The sequence below is a fragment of the Plectropomus leopardus genome, chromosome 22 (assembly GCF_026936395.1).
Source record: "Plectropomus leopardus strain MGB_pleo_1.0 chromosome 22, ASM2693639v1, whole genome shotgun sequence".
Taxonomy (NCBI): Eukaryota; Metazoa; Chordata; class Actinopteri; order Perciformes; family Serranidae; genus Plectropomus; species Plectropomus leopardus.
Genome location: NC_142197.1, coordinates 26,329,531 through 26,355,193, shown reverse-complemented (window position 1 = coordinate 26,355,193; position 25,663 = coordinate 26,329,531). Strand labels below are relative to the sequence as shown.

Sequence of the window (25,663 nt, the reverse complement as noted above, 5' to 3'; positions counted from 1 at the left end):
ATAATTACTGACATATTTTATGTTGTATAACAGCTGGCTATACTGGGTGTTAGGAATCATGAGGCTTTATAACTGTGAACAATCTGTAACCTTAAAATGAGAGGTTGACTGTTTTTCAGGGCCAATACCGATATATTACTAGTAGTTAATGAAAAACATAATGATATTTGGAACTGATATGCATTTATAATAAAATAAAAATCTTTTATCAATACTTACAATTTTGAATATGACAAACCCCAACACAAAACTTTCTTTGAATGCCCTTAGCAAATATTTAATCAAAACCTAAACGCTCACATCATATAAAGCAAGTTCCCAGCAACTTTTTCTATAAGTCGTGAAAATTTGAATAAAAAATGAATAAATAAAAGTAGCACCCCAAGGTTTTATCGCAACCCGCAATCGGCAAAATTAAAATTAAAATCCTGACATAGATTATCTACAAAATGCCAAATATCGACCCTAATACTTGACCGGGCCAATAATCTGTCAACCTCACTTCAGATATTGCAAACAGTCCTTCATATGCTACACTTCTGAATCACTTAACTGGAAGGTATTCCATTTGTTTTGGAAACATTTACTCCCTCAATCTTAAACATTGCATATTTTAAAAAAATTATTCCATTTTTGTCAGTCTTGGTTTGTGTCTGTCAAAAGTCTTTTACTAAGAAAATCCACTAGAGGGCAGGAAAAAACAGCACACGTGAAAGTGTGTTTGCAGAGATTGCTGCAGAGTTAATGATATGCTGAACTGAGCTGTTCATTTTTAGGAATGTCACATACATATGTAGCCAGGATTTAAAACAATATCTGCATCTGGGGCGCTGGTTTTAAAGCATGTCTTCAATTACCTAAGAAATACACTGTGACACAACAGTAGGGGTCGATAAAGCTCCACCGGCTGCATGTCGCCATTAAAAAAAGAAGAAGACACACCACCGGAAATCGCAGCGGAAGTCGTGTCGTCAGAGACAAATGGCTGGGCTGCTGAAAAAGGTACGAGTGGAGGTCACGCTTTAGTTTCTGAGATAGAAAGAAATGCGGTTAAAAATACAATTCAAAATTAGTAGTTTACTGTTAAAACGCGGCGGGGTGATAGCTAGCGTTCGCTAACCCGTTAGCATTAGCTGTTTACCTTCACAGCTAGCAGGGTTAGCTGTGCGACTGTGCTACGAGAACTCTGACTTGAATGTTGTTGATTGAAGGTGTAACCTTAGCTAGCAGTTAGCGTCCTACTGCCGCTCTGCCGTCAGTCCACACAACTCTGAGCTCACTACTGAACGCTGACACAACTGTTCAAAAGTCATTGAGAAAAAGTCAAACGAAATTAAGTTTTATAAAATTCTGCAGTTAAAGTCGGTAACGTTAAACCATGTCCGAATATTAGGCTAAAGGGTAGCTAAAGTTAACGCTTGAACGTTAATGTATCTTAGTTAGCAATTTTTCATCTCAAAACGCTCTGAGTATATTACAATGCAATGTTTTAAGTACCAGGTTTTCTTTTAGTTCGAAGAATGTTATTAGGGCTAGGGTAACACTATCTATAAACATCATTGAAATGTTTTGTTTTTTTAAATTGGTGTTTAATTTACAGGAACGTTTCATAAAAATGTGCTGTAATCTCAGGCCTTAACATTCTGAAACATTTCTGAATGTTGCTTTGAAAATGTTATTTCTTTGTCCTCATGTAACATTGTGGAAATGTTTTATGAAAGAACATTCAATGGTCTGTCATCTCTCAACATCACCAAAACATCCTCAGATTGCTGCAGTTATAACTTTACGTCTTAGTCAACATTTAACCTTAAAGGCACGTTATTTGAAATGAAACATCCTTAAAAGGTTCTTTGAATATTAGATTAAAATGTTTTCTTACAACTTTTAGGTAATGTTAGCCTATGTTGCGGTAATGTTCGCTGCCAGCTGTTGATGGCTTCGTAAATTTCCAGTTCCTTGTAAGGTACATTGAGAATCTGTCATTTTTCCAACTGACTGTTGGAAAAATATCCAGTCGATCCATTTTCAGTTAACGCCACGTGATTCCATTAAAAAGCTAATGTTAGCTGAATTCTAGCCTCAGTTCATCCTGTAACATTGAACATGTCCTGATGGTATTTTTAAAAACACTCCTCTAACACTAAAACTCCTCTGATGTCAGCCCTTTGAAACATGAGCAAATTGGTTGGATTTATTCGGAAAACAGGGAGAGGGCAACAAGCAAATTGCCAGTAAGACATGGCCCAAATATTAACAAGAAATTAGTAAAAAGTTACAAGAAAACTTCCTGAAAAAAAACTCAAGAAAAAAATTCATATGTATGTATATGTTGAACTGTTGTTTTTTGGGGTTTTTTTTTTTTAATATAAATGTATATCTGTAATTATAATAACTATAAATTGTTTTCCGGATATTTCTTCCCTAGTTTTTGATCATTTTCTACTGACAGCCCCCCATTTGTTGTCACGTTTTTTCACTAATTTCTTGCAATTTGATGGGCATTTCTTGCCAAGTTGTTCATGTCCTTTTTCATGTTTTTCAAAGCAGTCAAACCAATTTTCTCAGCGTTCAAAGGGTTAAATAACTTGTGACATTTGACCGCAGCACAAAAAAACTGATGTTGATCTAGGTTTTCACAGCTTAATCATCTGGATGAAAATAGTTTTTATAAAAATAGACCCAGCTGATGGTTAACAGGGGTACTGCTGAGGCTCCTGCTGGCTGTCATCTTTGTTTAGCGTTAGAAATGGCAGGAGGTTGGTTTATTATCTTATGCAGCATATGTTTCATATTCACTATATTGTACTGCTGTAAGAACACCCATAGGTTAATTATTTTTGAACTTACAATCCGTTTATTCTACAAGTGACTGGCAGTTTAGGTGTGTGATTTTGGCAGTGTGTGATGTTATGTGAGGTGCTTAATAAAAGAAACCATGACTTGATCCATTAAAGTAATATTTTATTTTCCTAGAGTCATATCTATGAATCAGCTTCTCTGCTGATCGTCAAAGTGAAGTTTGAAGTCGATCAGTGAAGAAGTGACTTTCTCTCCTGTTTCTCTCTTCTAGACCACCGGCCTGGTCGGCCTGGCAGTGTCCCAGAATCCCCATGAGGTGAGGAGCTGACGCTCAACACAGCACTGCTGCTCACTTTAGTCTCACTGCACATTTTTCACTTATTCAATCATTAGTTTCAGGGGTTGCGGCAAAAAAAACAGTTTTAAGTTTTACTGTGTATAAGAATGTGTACATTTGCTTATTAACAGCAAAAATGCATAGGATTGGAAAAGCTCACCTTTATTCATGCATCAAAATGCAGACTTTTTAAACATAGAGGTTTCAAGTTTAAATTTTAGTAATAAAACACATTTTTAACTAAAAAAGCCTCTCTGGTTTTATTCCTTTAACCCTTTGGGACTGGTTGGCACAGTTTTACTTTTTGTATAATTTTGGCTGTGTTCAGTGCATATGGCATAATCTTTGTCAAGATTGTGTATTTTTGTTGAATGTTGGAATTTCCAGCTCAATTACATCATTTTCTACCGTATTTGGCATATGGAGAAAAAACATGCCATTTCCACTAGGCGCGCTGTCACAATCAATATTGCTGCTTATCATTGACATATCCTAGACTGTCATCATTTTTAAAAAAAAATCTATTAGGCATGCAGTACATTGAAAATGTTTCAATTTTTGTGGCCATTTTTGTCATATAAAATACAGTGGCATCGTGACAAAAATCTGACATTTAAAGGGTTAAAATTCTGAAAATTAATGAACATTTTATATTCTTGATTAGGACCAATGTTTTTTAGAAAAATGAACTCAATGACAGTAGAAAATAACATGAATGCATAATATTTTTATAGTCTGACTGTGAAAAGGGCATTTTGTTTGCAGAGTATGAGTGTGAGCGTTTGATACTGCACAAAAGTAATCGTGTAAAAATTATTGCTATATTGACATATAGGCTGTGATAATAATTTGAATTTGAATTTTTTTCATCTCAAAACACGGTGGCATCATAGTGGCATTTGAATGGTTAACATGCTGAAAAATAATGAATATTTTCTATTTATGATCAGAACTGATGTTGGTCTTTATGTGTCATATTTTGTAAATGCTTGATTTTTAGTGCATTTTGTGTTTATGTGTGTAATGGGCCCGTAGAAGTTGGCTGCGGCATTCAATCCGCAAGTGAAGCCGCAAAGAAAGCCACAAGGTGGCTTTGGTTTAAAAGGGCTCATCTGTGGGTTGCTGCTGGCACGCAATTCGAGGCCTGATAAACCCCGGCTGGGTCGCCTGGGCGAATCTGTATGATGTTGTGAGACCCAAAACACCCAATGACCCCAGGATAGATCACTGAAGATGCGTCACAGTGCATCCAGGAGATGTTTGTTGTAAAGAAAGTAATATTAAAGCTTAACACCAAGGGTTAAGGGTCAGTGTAACTGATAGTAATAATAACTCTGGTGCAGAGGTGCAGAAGTATAAATCAGGCCTAACTGTCTCAGAAAATATTGTAGTTTCACACAATGTGGGTCGTTGCGACGTGTGCGTACACCTTGTACACCAGGCATACATGGTTCAGCATGTGATGTCACACATGTTACTCTAGATGGTACAATTAGTTAAATTGTGAGAAGCAATCGTTGTGATTCGAACCCGCACTTTTCAAATTTTTGGCCATACAAGGTGTTTGATTTGTTTGCTAAGCTCTTGATTCGTTTGGCTGCGTTCATTAGTGCTATACATTTGGCTCCATGACTGGAAACTATTTTATGGAAGAGTTGGATGATGAGGAGGAAGAGCTGCTGTGCTTATTCAGTTTAATACACCAGCATACACGGCTAAATGCCAAAATACCACCGTCCTTACACATGACAGCAAATCATTAAATAACTACAAAGTAATTACTTAAAGGCATGCCATTACCATAAAGTGATGTGACATCTGTCCTTGATTAGATGAAAATAAAAAGAAAAAACTCTGTAATTAAGTTTGCAAAACGTCCCTCCTCTACAGCTCCATAATTCCCCTCAGTTTCCTTGTCTTTAAATGGGAGAAGCCAGGAGAGCATTATATCAAAAGCTGGCTTTTTTTTTGGTTGTGACGAACTTGTCTTGCATTCATTTCCATCTTTGGATACACTCATCACATCGCTCTCTAGCTTTAATGCCATCTCCCTCCATGAATTATGAGTGACATGAATTCTTTTGTAATCTTTGGAAGATGGATCATGTTTTGGTATCTGGAGACTTGCTCTGCTAACCTCTCCCCAAACTGGTCCGTGTCTGTTGTTGGTGTTGTGCCGTGTATTTTTTCAGGAGGTATGCCACGCATCTCTGCAGTTCTTGCAGATCATCGCTGCACCTCTGCGGAGGCTCTGTGCTAGTGGTGCCGCAGAAGTGTAAATTAAACTTAATTGTACATTGGAAATCTCATACCATTGTAACCATGTTAGTGACAAACCAGGATCACATAATGAGGTTGCATTCAGTTATTGACATCACAAAATAGAGTTCATCATGGCTGATCACCACACACCACCTGTTACTGTTAAACACTTGAGCTCACGTAGAGACCTTTGTTCATGTGCTCTGCCCTGCTCCCAGCGTCTGCGGATCCTGTACACTAAGATCCTGGCCACGCTGCAGACCATGCCACAGGACGCCGCCTACAGAAAGTACACGGAGCAGCTGGTCAGCGAGAGGTTCAACCACGTCAAAGCGGTGAGTGGGTCAATATGAAACAACTTCCATGGAGCCTGCTGACAACTGTCTGTCATTAAAGCTACATACAAGTGCCTCTCAGGAGTGTAAGTGGCAGTGCTGATCAGATGTCAAGTCAAGTTTTATTTATTGAGTCCATTATCACAAAACATGGTTTGCCTCAGAGGGTTTTACAGTGTACCCTGCCCTTAGACCCTCACTTCACCCAAGGAAAAACTCCCCCAAAAAAACCCTGTAACGGGGGAAAAAAAAGGAAGAAACCTCAGGAAGAGCGGCAGAGGATGATGAGGGATCCCTCTTCCAGGACGGGCAGACGTGCAATAGATGTCATAAATAACAAATGAAATACAATCATGGCAAAAAAGGAAAGAGAAAGAGAGAGGGGGAGGGGGAGAGAGGTACAGCAATAGTGGAAACAGACGCATGTCATAATACAATAATGATAGGTGTGAAATTATCAAATGCACTCTATGATGATGTTGTGGGTGTTGATAAGAGTCTCATGCATATATTGATAGAGAGGTGTCTAAAGGCATGATCACGGCATCGGTGCAACCAGGACCAAGACTACAATCAGGGCGAATGGGGGGTACAGTATCAGTACAGCCACAGCACGAGCACAACCAAAGGCAGGGTCATAGTGCCAGCACAGATATCACCACGATCAGGCACAGCCAGGGTTGCAGCCAGGATCCGGGAAAGCTAGGAAACAAGGGAGCAGGAATGCTCCAGAGAGGCGACAGGATTAGCATTGTGCAGTTCAACAGACCCAAGGTGGTGAGCAGTAAAAAGAATAAGCACTCAATGAGGATCGTAGAGTCACTGATCAGCAATTACGACTTAAATATGAATGCCAGAGAGCAGTAATAGAAAAGAAAGAAAGAGAGAAAGAGAGAGGAAGCAGAGTCAGAGTGGCAGGTCTGAATGGACTCAAAAGCACCCCTGCCGGATTGGGCTGAAAGCTCTGCCACCTCCCCATCCTCCCCGTCACACGGACGGGGATTTCAACTGAGAAACTTGTGCTTCAGGAATATACACACTAACGAAACTAGGGTCACTAATAAGCTATTATGGCTTAAATATAAAGGTCAGAGAGCAGTGTTAATCCCACTGCTCTCTGACCCCTATAGAAAGTCCCCCGGCAGGTTAAACCTATGCCAGCCTAACTATGGGCAACCTGAGCCAGCCCTAATTATAAACTTTATCAGAGAGGAAGATCTTAAGTCTACCCTTAAAAGTTGAAACGGTGTCTGCCTCCCTAACTGAAACTGGAAGATGGTTCCATAAGAGAGGAGCATGGTAACTGAAGGCTCTGGTTCCTATCCTACATTTGGAAACTTCGGGAACCACAAATAACCCTGCATTTTCAAAGCACAGTGATCTTGAAGGAATTATTAACTATGAGCTGTGACAGATAGGATGGAGCCTGACCATTTAGAGCTTTGTAAGTAAGGAGGAGGATTTTAAATTCAAACCTGGATTTCACAGGGAGCCAGTGCAACGAAGCTAAATATGGTCCCTTTTCTCGGTTCTCGTTAGAACATGTGCAGCAGCGTTCTGCACCAGTTGGAGAGACCTTAGTGATTTGTTGGGGCAACCGGATAAAAGGGAATTACAGTAATCCAGCCTAGAGGTGACAAATGCATGTACTAATTTTTCAGCATCTGTCTGGGATAGGATATGTCTAATTTTTGCAATGTTACGCAACTGACAGAAAGCAGTTCTTGAAGTTTGTTATTTAAGGGAGGCAAAAGATAAATCTTGATCAAATAAAACTCAGAGGTTCCTTACAGATGTGTTAGAGGCCAAGGTAATACCATCTAGAGAAATTACATTGATAGAAAGGAAGTTTTTGAGGTGTTTCGGGCCAAGAACAATAACCTCAGTTTTGTCTGAATTTAACATCAAGACATTACGGCTCATCCAGGCTTTTACATCCTTAAGACATGATTGAAGTCTAGATAGCTGAAAGGATTGGTCCAAGTACAAAGCAGACCTTAGTATGCGAGGAGGATTGATCACTGATGTGACACAAATTGGGAACGATCTGATAAGTAAGATTTAAACCAGGTTAGTGCCATTCCTTTAAGGCCAATTAACTGTTCCATTTTGTGCAGTAAAATTGATGGTCAATGGTGTCAAAAGCTGCGCTGAGATCTAAAGGGGTTAAAACAGGACCAGACCTGAATCAGAAGCAATCAATAAGTCATTGTTAATTTTCACAAGTGCCATCTCTGTACTATGATGAAGTCTAAAGCCTGACTGAAAGTCTTCGAATAAACTATTATCTTGGAGAAAGTCACAGAGTTGATGAACAACCACTTTCTCAAGGATTTTAGAAATAAAGGGGAGATTAGATATCGGTCTATAGTTAGCTAAAATCTCAGGGCTTCCTTAGAAGAGGTTTAATGACAGCTACTATAAAGGACTGTGATACATAGCCCGTTAATAAAGACACATTGATTATATCTAATAAAGAATTGTCTAATAAGGGTAAAGCTTCCTTCAGTAGCCTAGTTGTGAGTCTAGCAGGCATGTTGATGGCTTTGATGCAGAAATCAGAGTAGAGAGTCGGTGAAGGTCAGTGGGGGAAAAATGGTCCAAATAAATTGATAAATTGATGTTTGTTTCAATTTGCGGATCTGGGGGTTAAACCATTAGGCTAATTTTCTTTGTTTCATTTTTTTTCTTCTTGAAAGGTGCAACAAAGTCAAGAGCTGAGTGAGCCAGTAGCATTATCAATGAGACAATCAGTTTGAGAATGACTTTTCAGTCACTGTAAGACATGGTAATGATGTCAATGCAGAAGGAATCAGTTTCTTAAATTTAGCCACTGCTGAATCAGATAGACATCAGGAATAGTTAAGTCTTGCTGAGAGGCTTGTAGTTGAGTAATAAAAAATTGAAAGCTATTAAATAATGGTCAGACAGAGCAGGATTCTCAGGGAAGACTAATAAATCTTCAATATCGATGCCATATGCTAGGACAAGATCTACGGTGTGATTGTAGTAATGAGTGGGTTTATGTTCAAACTGACTGAAGCCAATTGAGTTCAAAAGCGTGGCGACAGCAGAACTAAGGCTATCACTCTTGATATCCATGTGAATAATTACATTGTCTGATTTAAGCACTAAACTTGATATAAGCTCAGAGAATTCAGATAGAAATTCAGAGTATGGGCCGGGGGCGCGGTACACTATAACAAATAGAATTAGCTGTAGAGTTTTCCAGGATGGGTGAGAAAGACTAAGGAAAAGGCTTTCAAATGAACTATAGTTTAGCTTATTTAGGGTGAATTGCTCAGCTTGAATACAGCGACTCCCCCTCCTTGACCAGTGTCGCGCGCGCTACGTGTATTTATATGACCAGGAGGAGTGGATTCATTCAGGCTAACGTACTCTTCAGGACAAAGCCAGGTCTCAGTGAGGCATAATAAATCAATATGATTATCCGGTATTAAATTAGTGACTGAAAGATGTGAGTCAAGATTCTGTTTCTGCATTTCCTGTCTCACCTCAAGTACTGTAGAAACCTATTTTAGTGCGCTGTTAAGTTGAAAAATGAGAGTTTGTAGTCCAAACAGCTAAGTGACAACAAAGCTCCACCTGCTGCAGGTCACTTTTGATCAGAGCTGTCCAGTTTGACAGAGATTTCTCAGCTCTGATTGGTTGTTTTCAGTCATGTGCACTGCTGCTATATGCTGCACAGAGGAGGTAGAGGAATATGATTTCTTAACAGATCATGTGTTACGTCCTGCTCGTGGATTTAGTGACAGTTTCAGCAGTTCTGGAAAGTTTTTTTTAATCTAAGTTATCAACTACAGATGTCGCTACTTTTCAACTGATGCCCTGCAGTAACAAAAAGGAGGGGAGACTTATTTTATCCAGCAGTTTCAAACAGTAGCTGCAATGTGCACCAATAAGCAGCAGGTGGCCCCTGTGATCAGTTCAGTGTGTGTCAGTGAAAACAGCCTTTGACCCTTTGGAAACTGAGCAAATTGGTTTGATTTCTTTCATAGAAATTGCAAGTAATTAGTAAAAGATGACAATAAAAATACTTAGAAACTAGGTATAATTCCCCCCCCAAAAAAAAATATGTATGTGTGTTTATATAGTATGTAGTCTAAAAAATGATATACATGTCATAGTATAGTTTGATGTGTTTAAAATGTCGTCCAAAATAATCATTAAAATGTTACGCTATGGTATGCAGGTCAAAAAATGATAACATGGGGTGCCTGGTGGCTCAGTGGATAGAGCTGGTGCATCATATAAAGAGGCTGTGTCCTCGCCGCAGCAGCCGCGGGTTCGATTCTGGCCTCGGCCCTTTGCTGCATGTCTCCCCCTCTATCTCTCTCTCTCCACCTTTCACACTTGTGCTGTTCTATCAATTAAAGGCCAAAACACCCAAAAAATAATAGAAATAATAAAATAAATAATAAAAAAAAAACCAACAATGATAAACATGTCATAGTATATTATTAGTATTGTCCAAAACATGATAAAAACATCATAGCATAGAATGTTGTTCAAAAAATGATAAAAGGCAAAAAAAATCAGTGTCATCACAAAAAGGGTAGAAACGCCGTAGTATTAACATTCAATGACACTTATACACTTTTTCTCGCTCAAAAAAATCAGAAAAATGTCATAGAAAAGTATGTTGTTCCAAAATCATAATCACCATAGTATAGTTTTTTTTAATTAAAAAATAATAAAAAACAGTAAGTATGTTGTTTAAATGATTGATTTAAATAATAAAAATGTCACAGTATATTATTTTGTTCAAAAAATCGTAGTAGTAGTATGTCATGTCTTGATAAGTTGCTCATTGCCTTCTCCTCATGTTTTTAAAAGAAATCAAATCATTTGCAGAGTTTTAAAGGGTTAACCTTCAGTGAATGTGTTGTAGACAGAGCTTAGCTGTGGTGATGTGAGTATAATGAAGTACAAGGCACAGTGGTGAACACCGACACAGAGCCGGTCTGAGCTGCTGAGCAGTGTGGAAACAGAACTGATCAAATGGTAAAGAAAGGCAGGTCAGCACCACCCAAAGGTGTAACTCCATGAGCAGGTCAGCACTGCCCAAAGGTGTAACTCTCCATCAGCAGGTCAGCACTGCCCAAAGGTGTAACTCTCCATCAGCAGGTCAGCACCGTTTAAAGGTGTAACTCCCCATCAGCAGGTCAGCACCGTTCAAAGGTGTAACTCTCCATCAGCTGTCACAGGCGAGAGAGCTGAGATTAGAACCAGAACAGCTTCAGTCCCTTGGGGGGGCCCTCTTCCAGTATCACTGCGGTAATGCAGCAGTAATCCTGTCACATGAAACAAGTGACATCTGTACAGCTCTGTATGTTAGAGCCATCCTCTGGTGAACATGTTCATGAGTCACACAGTAGCATGAGAACCAGGAAAGGACATTACACAGTGAAACCTGCAGGGAAAAGAGCTTATACTGCTGCCAAAACAGATACAGTAGAATCACACAAGTCAACTCAAAAAGGAGATGGAAACAGTTGCAGTGTTAACATCCCATGTTTAACACTGCCACTGTACTTCCACTCAGAGCTGACACATCATAATGCAGCCGACTAACACTGTGTAATGACCACTTCTCACCACAGGTGCTGCCAAAAATGACACAGAGATTGGAGATTTTACCTTTGAAATGGTGTTTGGCATTGACAGGTGGATGACTTTATGGGGACAAAATCTTTTTTTCACTTTACTGTTGCTCAAAGTCTTGATAGGCACCCTATTGTTTACTCTACCACAGTAACAGTTCACAAATCAAGAGCAAACTATCAATAAATGTGTAAGTATTTGACCAATTTTAAAGTTTTTTAACATTTTGTTCCAGATCGAAACAAAGACTATGATCTGATCCCACTCTAGACTCCTTTTTCCCTTTTTAAGAACCCATTTTCAAGATTTGATCTGAACTGGGCTTGTGAAATGCTGGACCCTGAAAGGGATCTGCTGTGAAGCAGGTTAACTGTGTACTGTAGGTTACCATGGTGATCTGCCTGGTTAAAGTAAAAAAGCTTTGTGAGTTCTGATCTGTGTGTGTGCGTCTGTGTGTGCGTCTGTGTGTGTGTGTGTGCGTCTGTGTGTGTGTGTGTGTGTGTCTGTGTGTCTCCCCCCCAACAGGAGCCGGATGTAGAGAAGCTGGAGCAGAAGATCAACTGCGGGCAGATTGAAGAGGTTATTTTCCAGGTATGTCACTGACCCTTTTTTCATCACTGCTGCTTAGAGACTTCACAATCAAGACTCAATGAACCAACAAGTGCTCAAATGCATTTTTGGACGATGAACTATTATATGATATTTTTATGCACTTCTGAACAACATACTATATTATACAGTTTGACTTCATTTTAGGACGACATACTATATGACATTTTTATGCATTTTTGTAAGATATAGTATACTGTGACTTTTTTATGCATTTGTGGAAGACAAACACTATTATGACATTTTAATGCATTTTTGAACAACATACTATACTTGGACACACACACATATATATATGTCCTAGTATATATACATCTATACTATATATACACGTGTGACTGCATTGCGCTTATTTTTGAGGACACAAACAGCTGAAGCGCCAAACCAATGCAGGTGAGCCGTGTCAGCCATCATGTGCATGCGTAGCTAACAGCAAGTGTAGTTCTGGTGTAAGGGTTCAAATTTATCAGCGTGTGTATACACGTGTGTGTGTGTGTGTGTGTCCGTCCTGTGTGCAGGCCGAGTGTGAGCTGTCCCTCTCCAGGAAGATGTCTGAGTGGAAACCTTGGGAGCCCCTGATAGACGAGCCCCCTCCCAACCAGTGGAAATGGCCTATCTGAAGAACACACCTGTGTAAACTGCTCATGTCATAATATGTGTTTGTGTGTGTGTGTGTATGATTCAGACCTCTGCTTTGAATGAATGAAGTGCTGAACAAATTAAAGTCTTGTAAACATTTACTCATTTATTCTCAGGAGTCTTCTACTGCTACACCATCACATGAGCCATTTACAGTTTCATCATTCATTCAATCATTTACAACATTTTCTTTTCTTCAGTTGAAATATTGTGGAAAAGGATTCCTAGACTGTAGGATTCCCTGTAATGATCACTAAGCCTTCATAGAACCAGTGGAGATCACACCGTCTATGTCACTGACAGGAACCTTTACAGATATTACAACTGCATAGTTTCACAGAATTCTGGAAGTACAGTTTGGTTCTATTAAACTGACACGCTTTATGATCTTCAGCTTGCTAGAGTCAGTGCTGGAATTAGAAGTAAAACCAACATTCAAAATCAAACATCCATGAGTCCCTCCACAACAGTCCCTTGATTTAGTCAGAAATGTATGAATAAGAAGAATCACTTAGCTGGATACAGCAGCTGTAGTGTGGAATAATAAAGACGAGCAGCTTCCTCTGACTTCACATCCTCTCCAACTCACCACATGCTGCACTGCGCTCTGCTCAGGTACCGTTAAATCTACAGCTGTGTCGGCCCCGTCACGCTCGGACATCCTGTGAGCTGCTGGTGGCTCTCTGTAACAGCTGGAGCATGATTGGATAGATGGGCGTGAACTCCTTCCCCTGACGAGCCCTCACTGACTGCACGTAGGCCTCCAGAGCGCCCCTGAGAGGAGAGCAGAGAAAAAGTGTCTGATCATTTAGGAACACTGTTCATTTAGTGTTTATTTATTGTAATATGATTACTTGATGTGTGTGTTTCCACCAACACTAGAAGAGTTGGAACCAAATGAAAGCGGTTACCTGATGAGAGTGAGCCTGTCTCTCTCAGAGGGATGATCATCCAGCCACTGGGAGTAGCGCGCAATGGACCACTCTGCTCTCTGTGGGGGAGAATGCAGGGTTAATAGTGACACACACTGCAAAGCACTGTCAGGGGGAAGACACATCTGCACCGTGACATCACCACGGCCAGGTCAGACTTAGTCTTCAGCTTCAGGGTGTGGTGAGGTGTTTAGTTGTGATGGTCAGGGTCAGGATGGGGCAAACAGACAATTACGTTCATGAGGATTGTCACAAGTAAGTAAGTCTGGGGATCACAGTGAATCATTAGGATTTATCCTGTAGGGGACATGAACCTCTGCATAAAATCCAAAGGTAATCCAGCTCCAACAGTTGAGATATTTCAGTTACGAAAATTATAATAATTTAATAAATTAAACTAGAAAGACTACTATGCGGTTGTATGCTGATGACCTGCTTCAGCTATAGATCGTGGTGAGACATAAAAAGCAGCAGCCGCGGCCCGAACACAACATGTGTTACAGTCTTTCCTCGTTAGCACAATAAGACACGCTTTAATATTAGTGCCAGCATTGTTATTCAGGGGTTTCTGAGCAGTTCAGTAACAGGCAAATGCTGCCTGGCTCTGGCTGTCTGCTCTACCAGCTACCTCAGCAGCTGCAACATTTCACCATGTATAACAGCCTGTTGGTCAAACTGGACTTACAGTAACTGTTAGCTCTCTGTCTGGGTAGTCATAAACACTATGCAGTGTTTCTCCATGAAGGTGATGCACAGTATCTGTGTTTGTGTGTGTGTATGTGTGTACATGCCTGGTGAGGTGACTTGAGCTCAGATGGGGCTCTGGTGAAGAAGAAGTGCAGCAGGGTGCTGTAGGGGATCAGGTCTCCCACAGCTGGACTGCTGGCGATCAGCTCGCTGGTCTGAAACAGCAGCGGCCTGAAACACAAAACACAATATTTACTGCACATCTTCACATCTGGTCAAGGTGGAGGTTACATTTTTGAATTTCTAATCAGGAGGTTAATGAATGATACTGCATCATATTAAAATTTCTATAGTTTGTGAGTAAACCTGATTCTGCATTGGATGTTATTTTGGTGTACACTGAGTTCAAATAGCAACTGAATTCAAAATTTTCATGTCTAAACATCATAGTCATCGATAACTGTTTGGGTGTTGGTGTGTTGCTCAGGACTGGTGAATGTGCAAAGCTGATTGTGAAGTGTGAAGTTGTTTGTGTGAGTGGTTGTGGAGAAAGTTTAAACAGGCATGTATGTGATGAGCAAAAGATCTTAATACTCAAGCATACACACCTGAAGGAGCGCAGCATCCTGTAAGGTTTCCCCAAATCAGACACTCTCCTGCACAGAGGAGCCACTGCCATCTCCATCTGACACACACACACACACACACACACACACACACACACACACACACACACACACTCTGATCAGAACTCACACACTACACTGTGACATCTTTATGATTCTTGAAAGACATGCAGGTTGTTTTTATGATTTTTTGATACACTCTATGCATTTTTATACAACACACTATACTATGAGATTATTATGCATTTTTGGACGACACACTGAAAGACATACTATGATGTTTTTATGATTTATCCTACTTCCTACTCCCTTTTGAAGGAAAATTCATTAATTTAATTCATAAAGTTACATGTATTTGATAAATTCAATTGATTAATTTTCCTTTCTCTTTTGTTGATATGACTTAGACAACTGTTATTGTTGTATTTTACATGTTTGAAATAAAGACAGCAATTGACACAGATGTCAGCACAGGGCTTTATCTACGGTGGTGTTTGAATATGATTCAGTTTTCATTAGCTGGCTAACTTCTGGATAAACTTCCACATGAGCACAGCAAACAGTTTAAAGTCTGTTCTGCTTACTTAACATCTGAGCTGTGAACACAATGAAGGAGCGTCTCTCTCTTACCTGTGCAAAGTCAGCAGCCAGCCTCATCTTGCCGCCCTCTCCCAGCGGCCGCAACAGGCTGGTGTGGCGGATGAACAGCTCGATGGCCCTCTGAGCGATGGCCTCGGTGCTCTCGTAGATAAAGTCCACACACTGGAAGTGTCGAATGTAGTCTGCCACCACTCTGGAGATGAAGCCCTGAAGCTCCTTCATGTACAGAGAGCACGGGACGTCGGGTTTATCTGGGCTGGACAGAGGGCTGACATGCACGCACGCACACACACACACACACACACACACACACACACACACACACACACACACACACACACACACAGAGAGAGAAAATAAACTGTGATATAAGCTTCTGTGGAACTATTGTAATAAAGGACTTGTTGTCAACAGAGGATGTTGAACACCGCCAAACCTAAGTAAATAGTAGTAGCATAATCCTGGATTACAGCGTTTACCTCTGAAAATATGTTCTATTATTACAGATATTTGGTTTTTTATCTTTTTCTCTCACTTGACCTCTCCATTGTTGTCCTCTCCATCCTCTCTGTCACTTAGTTTTACCTAGTTTTAAGTTCTCAAAACAATGGTTGAAATGCTCTCAATGAATCGAAATTAGGTGCAAGAACCAGAATGAAACCAGTTTCATTGTGGGTGCAAAAGGGGCCAGATACAGAGATAAGAGTAATTTGGAATTTTTCAAAGCCATAGCCAATATTTTTCAATGCTGTACAACAGTTTTTTAATCTAGTTTTGAAGAACACAAGCTTTTTGTTTCTTCAAGAAACATACTGTGTATGTATGAATGAATGTATGGACATGTATGCATGTATGTATGTAGATATCGTTACTGAAAGTATTAAGCTCAGTCTCAGTCCAAAAACAAAGTAGTGAGTTCTTGTGTGCCTCTGACAAACTACAAAGAATAGTCTAATCCACCCAGGGCCCAGGTGCATTGTGGGCTGTAAACAGGGTGTAGCAGCCTGATGTTTGTGTTTAGTCACCATGGTTATACTTAGCACAGTGAGCTGCACTCCCATAATTCCTTGAGCACTGCAAAGTACTACAGCAAGGGCAGAGACATTTAGAGGACAGGACCTTTGGCTAGAACTAAATAAGTCTATAGTTTCTCAGGTGGAAGCCCAGAGAAGTCCCTCAAAAAGATTCCAGAGTCCCTGGAGATGTCCCTGCAGTGGACACAGTGTGAATGCTGCTTACCCTGAGAAGTCCTCTTGGTGGAGCGTGATGATGATGGCCTCTATGGAGTCGCTGACTGACTGCAGGAGCGGCTGCACTGCGCTGCTCATCAGGACCTGCACTCCCTGAACAACACAGGACCCAAACACACCGAGTCAGTCCTCCAATGGAAGATTCATGTACAGTGAAAATATAGGCAGGCGACAAGAGCCAAACAAACTCCAAATAAATCTAAATGTGCCCTACAAAGAAGCCCTCGCTCAGTTAAGGCCACTATGATGGATTCTTATTTCTTTTCTAAATAAGTACACACTGTACTTGTAGTATTGATGACGATGATGATGATGACGATTAGGTGACAGTAACAGTACATATTGTTCTTGTATTGATGAAGTTTATGCTGATGACAATGATTGGGTGTCAGCAACTATACATATTGTAACTGTAGTACTGATGATGAGAATGTTAATGTGAGCTATTAATCAGCATGGGCCTTCATGGTGGTGATGCTGCGTTATTGTAACTGTCATAATCTGCTGATGGTGATCTTTACTTTCTTGGAAATGGTTTACTTCATTAGAGATGTTTGTCATTTTTATGGCAACTGGATTATTACAAGCCCTATGGAGTTATGGTAAGGCACTTATTAATTTGTGCTTTGTGTTTTTATTATTTTTTACACTCCAGCAGCAACACAATATGCCCTCTGAGGCAAATAATAAAATCGAATTGAATTGAATTGAATTGAACTGAATTGAACTGAACTGAATTGAATTGAATTGAATTGAATTGAATTGAATTGAATTGAATTGAATTGAATTGAATTGAATTGAATTGAAATGAACTGAAGTGAAGTGAAGTGAAGTGAAGTGAAGTGAAGTGAAGTGAACTAAATTAAGTCTTTATATACCTCAGATTTGTTTCTTTTACTTTTCTTTGGGTCTTAACTATAGCTGTCCTTGTGCACTGAAACAGCTGAATTGCCCTGCTGGGGATCCACAGAGGTTAAACTTATCTTGTCTACCCTGCAAGTCCTACTTTTTTATTTCATTATCATGTATGACAAAAGCATATGAGTTACAGAAACAGAAGTACAAAACAAACACTATTTCGCAAACCAGAGAATGAGTGTTTAGATGAATGAAAAAATACATGAAAACACAAATCAAAAAGCTGCGTGTTGTGATACCTCCAAAGAAGCAGAGAGAGCTTCGACAGCAGCTGGTGGACAAGACCCCAATCCTGAAATAATCTGCAAAGACAAATCACGCAATTGAAATGTTAACAGGAAATAAAACAAAAAAAAGTATACACTTTATCATATAGCACATTGCTCAATATCAAATTGTCTAATGATATTTAAGATTTTAATTCAAAGATGATACACACAACCATTCAATTTACATAATTTCCATTTTGAGATTTATGTCTTAACCCTGAAACCTAAACAAACTGTCTTGATTTCTATCAAAAAGAGTAGAAATTGGCAATGAACAATGAAAGAGGAAATTACACCAAAATTAGCAAGATATTAGTCAAAAAGTACAGGATAAAAAAGAAAAAACAATGAAAATTAAAATTAAAAAAACAAGGAAATGACCTGAAAAAAGCCATGAGGCCAGTGTGGAGATCCACATTTGTTCTCTTTGACTTATTTTTGCTTAAACTTTGCCAGCTGTGTTTTGTACAAGCCTGTATGTGTGCATGGATTTCTCTAGAAGTCCGGTTCATGGATTTCTCTGGAAGTCAGGTTAAAAGAGCATTGCAACGGTCAAGAGAAGAGAATATCACTGAATATGTTGCCATCAGAAAGAATAAAATATGGTCAGATTTTTGACATATTCCTCAGGTGAAAAAGACTGGTCTTCCTGGTGTAGTTGTATGTGTTACCAAAGTTTAAATTATTCCATAATCAGCACATACCATCATAATTTTGGTTCTGTTCTTATTTAAAAGGGTCCTCATGAGCGGTACTTTTCTACTGCAATACAGTCCAGAGGTACTGTTTAATGTGCTCTATGGCTCTGGAGGGAAATAAAAAAAAAGACAGCTAAAAGCAAACAAAAATGACCTCAAAAAAGGCTGAAAATGAAAAATTATATGTGTAAACATTTTTTTCTAAAACATAATTTTAAATATATAATTATAATAATTCTAAATATTGTTTTCTGGGTAATTTTCTAATATTCCTCCCCCCTTTTTAGATACTCATTTCCAGGTCACACATTTTACTAATTTCACACAATTTGTGGGACATTCCTCGCCAAGTTGCTCATTGTCTTTTTTCTCATGTTTTTGGAAGAAATAAAACCGATTTGCACAGGTTCCAAAGGCTTAAATTGCATATGGATATCGCTTGAATGCAGCACAAGAAAACTGATGTCATGTTTCAAAGGGTTAAAACATCCCCAACCCAGAGAAGGAAGGAAGGAACTGAGAAAGAACTATTTTCATAGTGCTTTCTGCCACCTGTCTGAAATAAATTCTCTCCCTGTTTTCACAGTAGAATTTTAAAGGCTTTACATTAAATATTTATTGCTGCGGTAATCTGTTTTTTATGCTCCTAATAAGCCCGGCCGCGTGCCAGGAATCATCCGCTGAAAGAACACACTGCAGCCTGCCTGTTTAACTTTTATCCCCTTTTAATTCCTTTTAATGTGTGTCCATTACACAAACACACAGCGCCATGTGTGCTAAATTGGAGTTTGTTTATAACTTTTGTTCTGCACCTGTCTCATGAAAAAGAGCCAAGAGTTCTTCTGTTCTGGACACCAAATGATAAAAAATGACCAAACTATCACTATGTCATGGTAACATTTCTCTTTAGGTGTGATCTCTGACAGATGAAGTTATGAGTTACTGCATTATTGACAGGTTGTTTAGAAGACGGACAGTATTTCTTGTGGCTTCCTACCTTGGTGACAGCCTGCTGCAGACGGTACAGGGAGTTGACCACAGCAACATTCCTCCGCTGGCCCTCTGTTAACGGACCAATCACCTGACTGGCATCACCCTGAGTGCACAGCTGTATACACACAAAAAGGTTACACACAATACAACCGATTGCAATAATTCACATTGTGTTGTTTTCTGTAACAACTAGGGATGTCCCAGCCATGTTTTTTTTGTCCCCAATGCTGATCCAAGTCATTTAAATTTGACTATCTGCCAGTTTGATACTTCTGTTTTCCTAGATAATACAGCTGCCAGGGGCACACCTTAAGTAGAGCTCTTTAAAGTTATTAAAATCAATCCTTTGAAAATATGAATAATTAAACAGCTCTGCAATCTATTAGCCTATTACTATTGTTATTTATTTATTTTACAACATAAAGTATAAAATTACAAACCCTCCCTTGCATATTTTTGGCTTCAGAACTGAAGAGAGTATTCTTCAGTGTTTGTTCCTTCCGTGAAGCATGTCTCTGAACTGGATTCCACTGAGTGTTTATTTTTGTCATCCTTGCATCTTTTGGACGTACAATGCGTCATTAATATATAATCCACGTTGGCTTTTTGATCATGCAATTTTAATTGTTCTGAGTGAGGTTGTTTAAGCTCTGCACTGCTGTATGTCTCTCCTCTGAGCAGGGCAGAGAAACACTATGCTTTATAGTTGAAGGCAAAAACATGAGACTCTCACACTGAGCTGAAATGAGACTTCAGTAAATAACATTTTTGTTTATGGTGTTTGGTGTCTTATGGTGGGTGGGACTCAGCCACTGCTCCCCCTACACAGATACGAGAGCTTAGTACGGAGAGATACAGAGACAGCAGACTACGGAGGTGGACAAAGGTGGACGAACGGTTCACTTCGTCTTGTTATGCATAAAATTAAAACATCTGTGTGACAGCTGACATCAAACAAAGGATTGGAACACTTCATGAGCTAAATATTCCTGATCCCAATCAGTCAAAAAATCCTTGATTAGCCACAAGTCCAATGTTTGAGATTGGATTGGGACATCTCTGAATGAATAGATAAATTCCCGTTATAACCAAACACTATTTCACGCATGGGCACATGGTGGGTTGAGAAAATACAGAGATTAGAGTGAAAATCTTTTAGTTAAGAATTTCAGTGTGACCAACATTCACACACATTTCTGTACACACCAGCTGCTCAGACTTGACACAGAAGAGCTGGACAGTCTTGGCAGCATTTTTTGACACAGCCAGAGAGAGGTTTGGATCCACTGATGCTACATTCAGCTCACTGCAAACAAACACATAAACAAACACATCAATCAGACAGGTTTCTCTACAGCATTACAATAATGGAACCTGAAAGCTAAACAGTATATTTGTAGTTCTGTGACTGAAATGGATAAGATAAATTAACAGCATGAAACATGTCGACAGGATGTGGAAGCTGCAGAGGCAGTATCATGAGATTTTGTCTTCCGTGTGAGGAAGCCAAAGTGCCATGAACTGTGCCGTGCTTACCTGCTGATGGTCTTGATGATGCTCTCCAGCTCGTCGTTGGAGGGCGGGTTGCGGCCGCCCATAGGGAACACCAGGTTGATGGGATCAAAGAGGCGAGAGAGGGACTTGGAAAGGTAGGCCGCCTCGTACGGCTGCAGAGAGTCCTTCAGAGCCTTCTCTGGACTGTGCACACACGCATGCACACACACACACACACACACACACACACACACACACACACACACACACACACACACACACACACACACACACACACACACACACACACACACACACACACGGAACTTGATTTGACATAACTGATGCATGAATTAAGATATTACGGACAATAACGGTTTGAGAAGCCATGATTAGTAACAAGGACGTGGTGACAGGACATGTAGGCAGATGTTCCTTTCACTTGGCCACAACAGGCAAATGAGATGAGAGAAAAGCATCACGCTGCTGTACAATAGCCTTTAAAGATTCAACATTTCAAATCTGTAATGGCATTATGACACCCATAATCTGTTTATTGTCTCATGTTAACATCTAATATCCTATACCTCGATAAAATATCTGTGCTGACATTTATTAATAAAGCAGTTAGGTGCAGACATAAATGAAAGCAAAATGCCACTGAGTCTCAGACTATTAATATTCAGTGCAGTCATGCTACTAAAGGCATGCGTTTGTTTGTGTTTGTTTGGTGTGTGTGCGTGTGTGCGTAAGAGCACCCTGTATTCAATATCATTATTGAATGACCGATAATAATTGTGATAGAGGGGGGAATTATTCAGTATCATGGCTTAACAGAACTTAAGGAAACTAGAATTACTGTCTGTGGTTTTATGCTTCCGTGCACCACTCAAGTTTCTCTGGCAGGTCACATCCATGACTGTGAAAACATTCACACACATCTCCCCCTCAGAAGATCTCTACAACCAGCACAGTTTACAGATTAGCATCACCAATTCAGTATCTGACCAAATGTCTCCCCTTCTGTTCCTGAGATATGTATGATGTTGAGGAATGGCCAGAAAGTGTTTTTGCAGAATATTATGGTGTAACCATTGACCTTTGACCTCTTGGATACAAAATGTCATGACTCCATTTAGACATCTGTGTGAAATTTTGGCATATGAATTCCTGAGTTATGGCCAAAAAATGTTTTGTGAGGTCACCGTGACTTTAACTTTGGTCACCAAATTCAATTCAATTCATTCTTGTGTCTGAGAGGATGTTTGTGCCAAATTTGAGGAAAACTTCTTCAAGCCGTTCTTGAGATATCACATTCACAAAAATGAGATGAATGCAAGATCTCAGTGACCTTGACCTATGACCACCAAATGCCATTCAGTTTATTCTTGAATCCAGGGGGACACTGAAGAAATTCTCAAGAAATATCTCAAGAAATTCCCTCAGGTCATTCTTGAGTATAGTGTTCATGAGGATGGGAGGGCTGTCCCTCCCACCTTCCTCTCTCCAACTACAGATGTCCTGATCTTATTTCCTCTCTCCTGATTCCAATTCCTAAACTTCACACTTTCAGATACAAGTTGTTGTTTTTCTGGAACTGATTGTTCTTTGCATGAACTGAAACAAAACTGGATTTATACACATTTCAGATACAGCAGGTGGAGATCACACACCATCAGTCTGTTTAGACTTGCACATATTGTAAGTCTACCCATCAATTATTTTTTTATTGTTTTGCATCATCACTGTAATGTCAAATAATGGTAAACTTCATATAAAATATGAGGCATTGCAGTATGGGAATGTAGAAATGTAGAAGAAGGTAGTCTACATGCCACGGACATGTTATTGGTTATATTGTGAGATTTTAGGGTGATAATTGGCAATAATAATAATAATAATAATAATAATAATATTCATCTTAAGGTTTCAGACACTTGAGCTAAAAGGCAGGTAGTTAATATGGTGCACTATACAGTAAATATATAATATAAATATATATTACAAAATTCTAGCAGTTTTTGTCAGTATTTTAATCAAATATGTCACATTTGGACATTTTCTACTGTGAAACTGGACTATGAAACAGGGTTTCAGTCTTTAACCATGTCCTAACTGACTCAAGCATCAGCAACTAAATCTGTTTGATTTTATCTGACTGTCCAAACTGCCCGCAAGCGACGCAGTGCGCCGTTTTGAGCAGCACTTTTGGTGCACGCCCCGTTTCTTTTTTTTTTTTTAAACTGTTACTGCCAGTGCTGCAACAAACCAGGAACAGCTGATTTACTTGGGTTCAAAATGAGGACGTCTGTACCAAATTATTCCACCTATCTGAATAAACTTCGACCTTACGGTGTTTGACGCCAAATTTAACAACAAACTAATCAGTCCAGCACAAGGCATGATGGGAATGCAGGCATCGCAACAATAAGCTGCAATCTGGCTGGAGGGAAATCGCCAGAGAGCTGAATATTTCTGTAAATATGGTGTGGGATGCTTGCAAGCTAGCCTGTATAACAAAGTAGAGATGGTGGGATGATCTGGTGTGAAAGCTAATATCTATGAATTACCTGTGATAGTACTGTTGTGACTATAAATAATGAGGAAGTCAGCTCTCACCCATCTTATCAGTGGCTCTGTCTCTGAGGCCAAGTTGACAGCTAAGTGGTTTGTTTACATGAAATGACAGAGTTCCATTTTAATTGATACGCGATATCTGACGCTCACATCTGGTTAGGACACAGTGCAGGTGCATCACAAGACTGACCTCAAGAATTCAACTTATGTGACCCCTACGCTTGTTAGCTGAGCAAGCCGTTACAAGGTCGGAAATGCTTGTTAAAAAATTAATCCAAAAAAACACAAACCAGGAATATGCTCCATATTCCCCACCCCCATGCAAACCTCACAGACTGTAGGTGAGATCACAGGTGACTCTGTGATGCTGTGTTTGTGTTAGCTCACTTGTAGTCCTGTTTTCCATGTGTGAAGAGGTCCTGGCTGTCTGTCTCTGTGGTGATGTCCAGGGATGCGTCCATTCCTCCGCTGCTTGTTAGTGCCCCCTGCAGACTGGCGCTGTATTGCTGTAAGCGGCGCCACAGGTCATTGTACAGTCGCAACAGCTTTGGATACTCTCCTTCAAACGCCTGCTTTAGGAAGGACGAGGCTGGGGAGACAAGAAGACACAAACACATATTGCATATAACAATTCGGAGGAAAGCAAAGAGTGAGCAAAGTCAAAAAGAAATACAGCTGCTAGCAGCAATCGCAGGTTTGAGCGCCTTCCCAGCCAAGAGAAGGAAGCAGCTCAATTGAAACTGCTTGAATCAGCAAGTAACTTTCCACTTCACTAAACTGAGCAAAGTCACTTCAACTGGTTTTATTTGGACTACAGGAGGAGGGAGACCAATCACACGCAGACTTCTTTATGTATCTCAATCCCATAACAATGTATACCAAATTTGGTGTTTATACAGTCAAAATCAAAAAGATGATTTTCCTGTTTCTCCACATACTCCAAATTAGTCACAAATCCATGACAGTTGCCTTAATTGTCCAAGAGGCTTTTTTTGTGGAGGACATTCAGGTACTGATGTGTCTCAAATCAAGTTAATCAGATTCAGTGTGAAGGGCATGACATTTTAAAGTTTTTCACTGTTTGGGCTCTCAATTATAGCACAAGGATGAGACCGACTGGGATCAAATTGGATGTGCAGCATCACAACACTGTTTCCAGGTATGGTGCTGGGTTTTTATGTCTCTAGCTCATTCAGGCTCACAGTAAACTGAGCAATGGTACATATTGCTGGGACAGCTGTGGGTAAGAAGTAGAGCAAATCGTCCACTAATCAGAAGGTCAGCATTTCAATCCCCGGCTCCTCCTGTCAACATGTGGAGGTATCCTAGAGCAAGATACTAAACCCTAAAGAGCTCCCAAAGCTGCGCCATTGGAGTGTGAGTGTGCATGAATGGTTACTGAGTATCTGGTGGCACCTTGTACGGTAGCCTCGGCCACCAGTGTGTGAATGTGTGAATGGGTATATGTGACATTTAGTGTAAAAGCGCTTTGAGTGATCAAAAGACTAGAAAAGCGCTATACAAGATCAGTTATGACACTTCAGACGTTGTTTAATACTTGCCTCCAGAGCATGTGTACCAAATTTGGTGAAATTCTGTTTTTGAGGAACACATTTGTGGTGCCACCTATAGGTTAAGCTCATTGCTTTGGTAGACCTGTTCCCCAATATATCTACCAATATTTGAGATGATTGAACAAACCAATGATGAGTTATGGCCAATTTCATGTAAGCCCTATACAAAAATGTTTTCATTGATGCCCGCCATGTTTCACAACACATCTTGCTTATTTATCACAGAAATGTGTGTCATACTCCAACAATGCTATATAAAAATGTAGTGTTGAAAAAAAAACAAAATTCAAGAAGTAGATTACATATTACTGTTTTTCATCATGGCGCACTTTTGTGGTCCAAGTTGTTTTGTAGAGCACATTCAGCTGACATGTGAGCCAAATTTAACAAAAAAAAGAAAGGCTTGTGGTGTGAAGGGCGTTGCTTTCCAAAACAG

At 39.8% G+C, this 25,663-nt stretch overlaps 2 protein-coding genes across 2 annotated transcripts in view; one reads left to right on the top strand and one right to left on the bottom strand.

Annotated features, from left to right (window-relative positions):
- Positions 1-886: 886 nt before the first annotated feature.
- ndufa5 (NADH:ubiquinone oxidoreductase subunit A5) lies at positions 887-12,710 on the top strand. The gene is made up of 5 exons (XM_042511552.2): positions 887-1,002; positions 3,074-3,118; positions 5,620-5,736; positions 11,887-11,952; positions 12,489-12,710. The coding sequence occupies exons 1-5, from the start codon at positions 982-984 to the stop codon at positions 12,588-12,590; spliced, it is 351 nt and encodes a 116-aa protein (XP_042367486.1). The 5' UTR covers positions 887-981; the 3' UTR covers positions 12,591-12,710.
- cog5 (component of oligomeric golgi complex 5) overlaps positions 12,696-25,663 on the bottom strand; it is a 70,288-nt gene continuing 57,320 nt past the window's right edge. The window contains exons 12-22 of the mRNA XM_088072870.1: positions 24,041-24,242; positions 21,119-21,280; positions 20,789-20,888; positions 19,587-19,697; positions 17,862-17,924; positions 16,694-16,797; positions 15,485-15,722; positions 14,837-14,913; positions 14,333-14,459; positions 13,521-13,600; positions 12,696-13,383 (exon numbers count right to left, since the gene is read on the bottom strand). Of these exons, the coding sequence (XP_087928996.1) occupies positions 13,257-13,383; positions 13,521-13,600; positions 14,333-14,459; positions 14,837-14,913; positions 15,485-15,722; positions 16,694-16,797; positions 17,862-17,924; positions 19,587-19,697; positions 20,789-20,888; positions 21,119-21,280; positions 24,041-24,242 (1,391 nt within the window). The 3' untranslated portion in view covers positions 12,696-13,256. The remainder of the gene's footprint in view (positions 13,384-13,520; positions 13,601-14,332; positions 14,460-14,836; positions 14,914-15,484; positions 15,723-16,693; positions 16,798-17,861; positions 17,925-19,586; positions 19,698-20,788; positions 20,889-21,118; positions 21,281-24,040; positions 24,243-25,663) is intronic.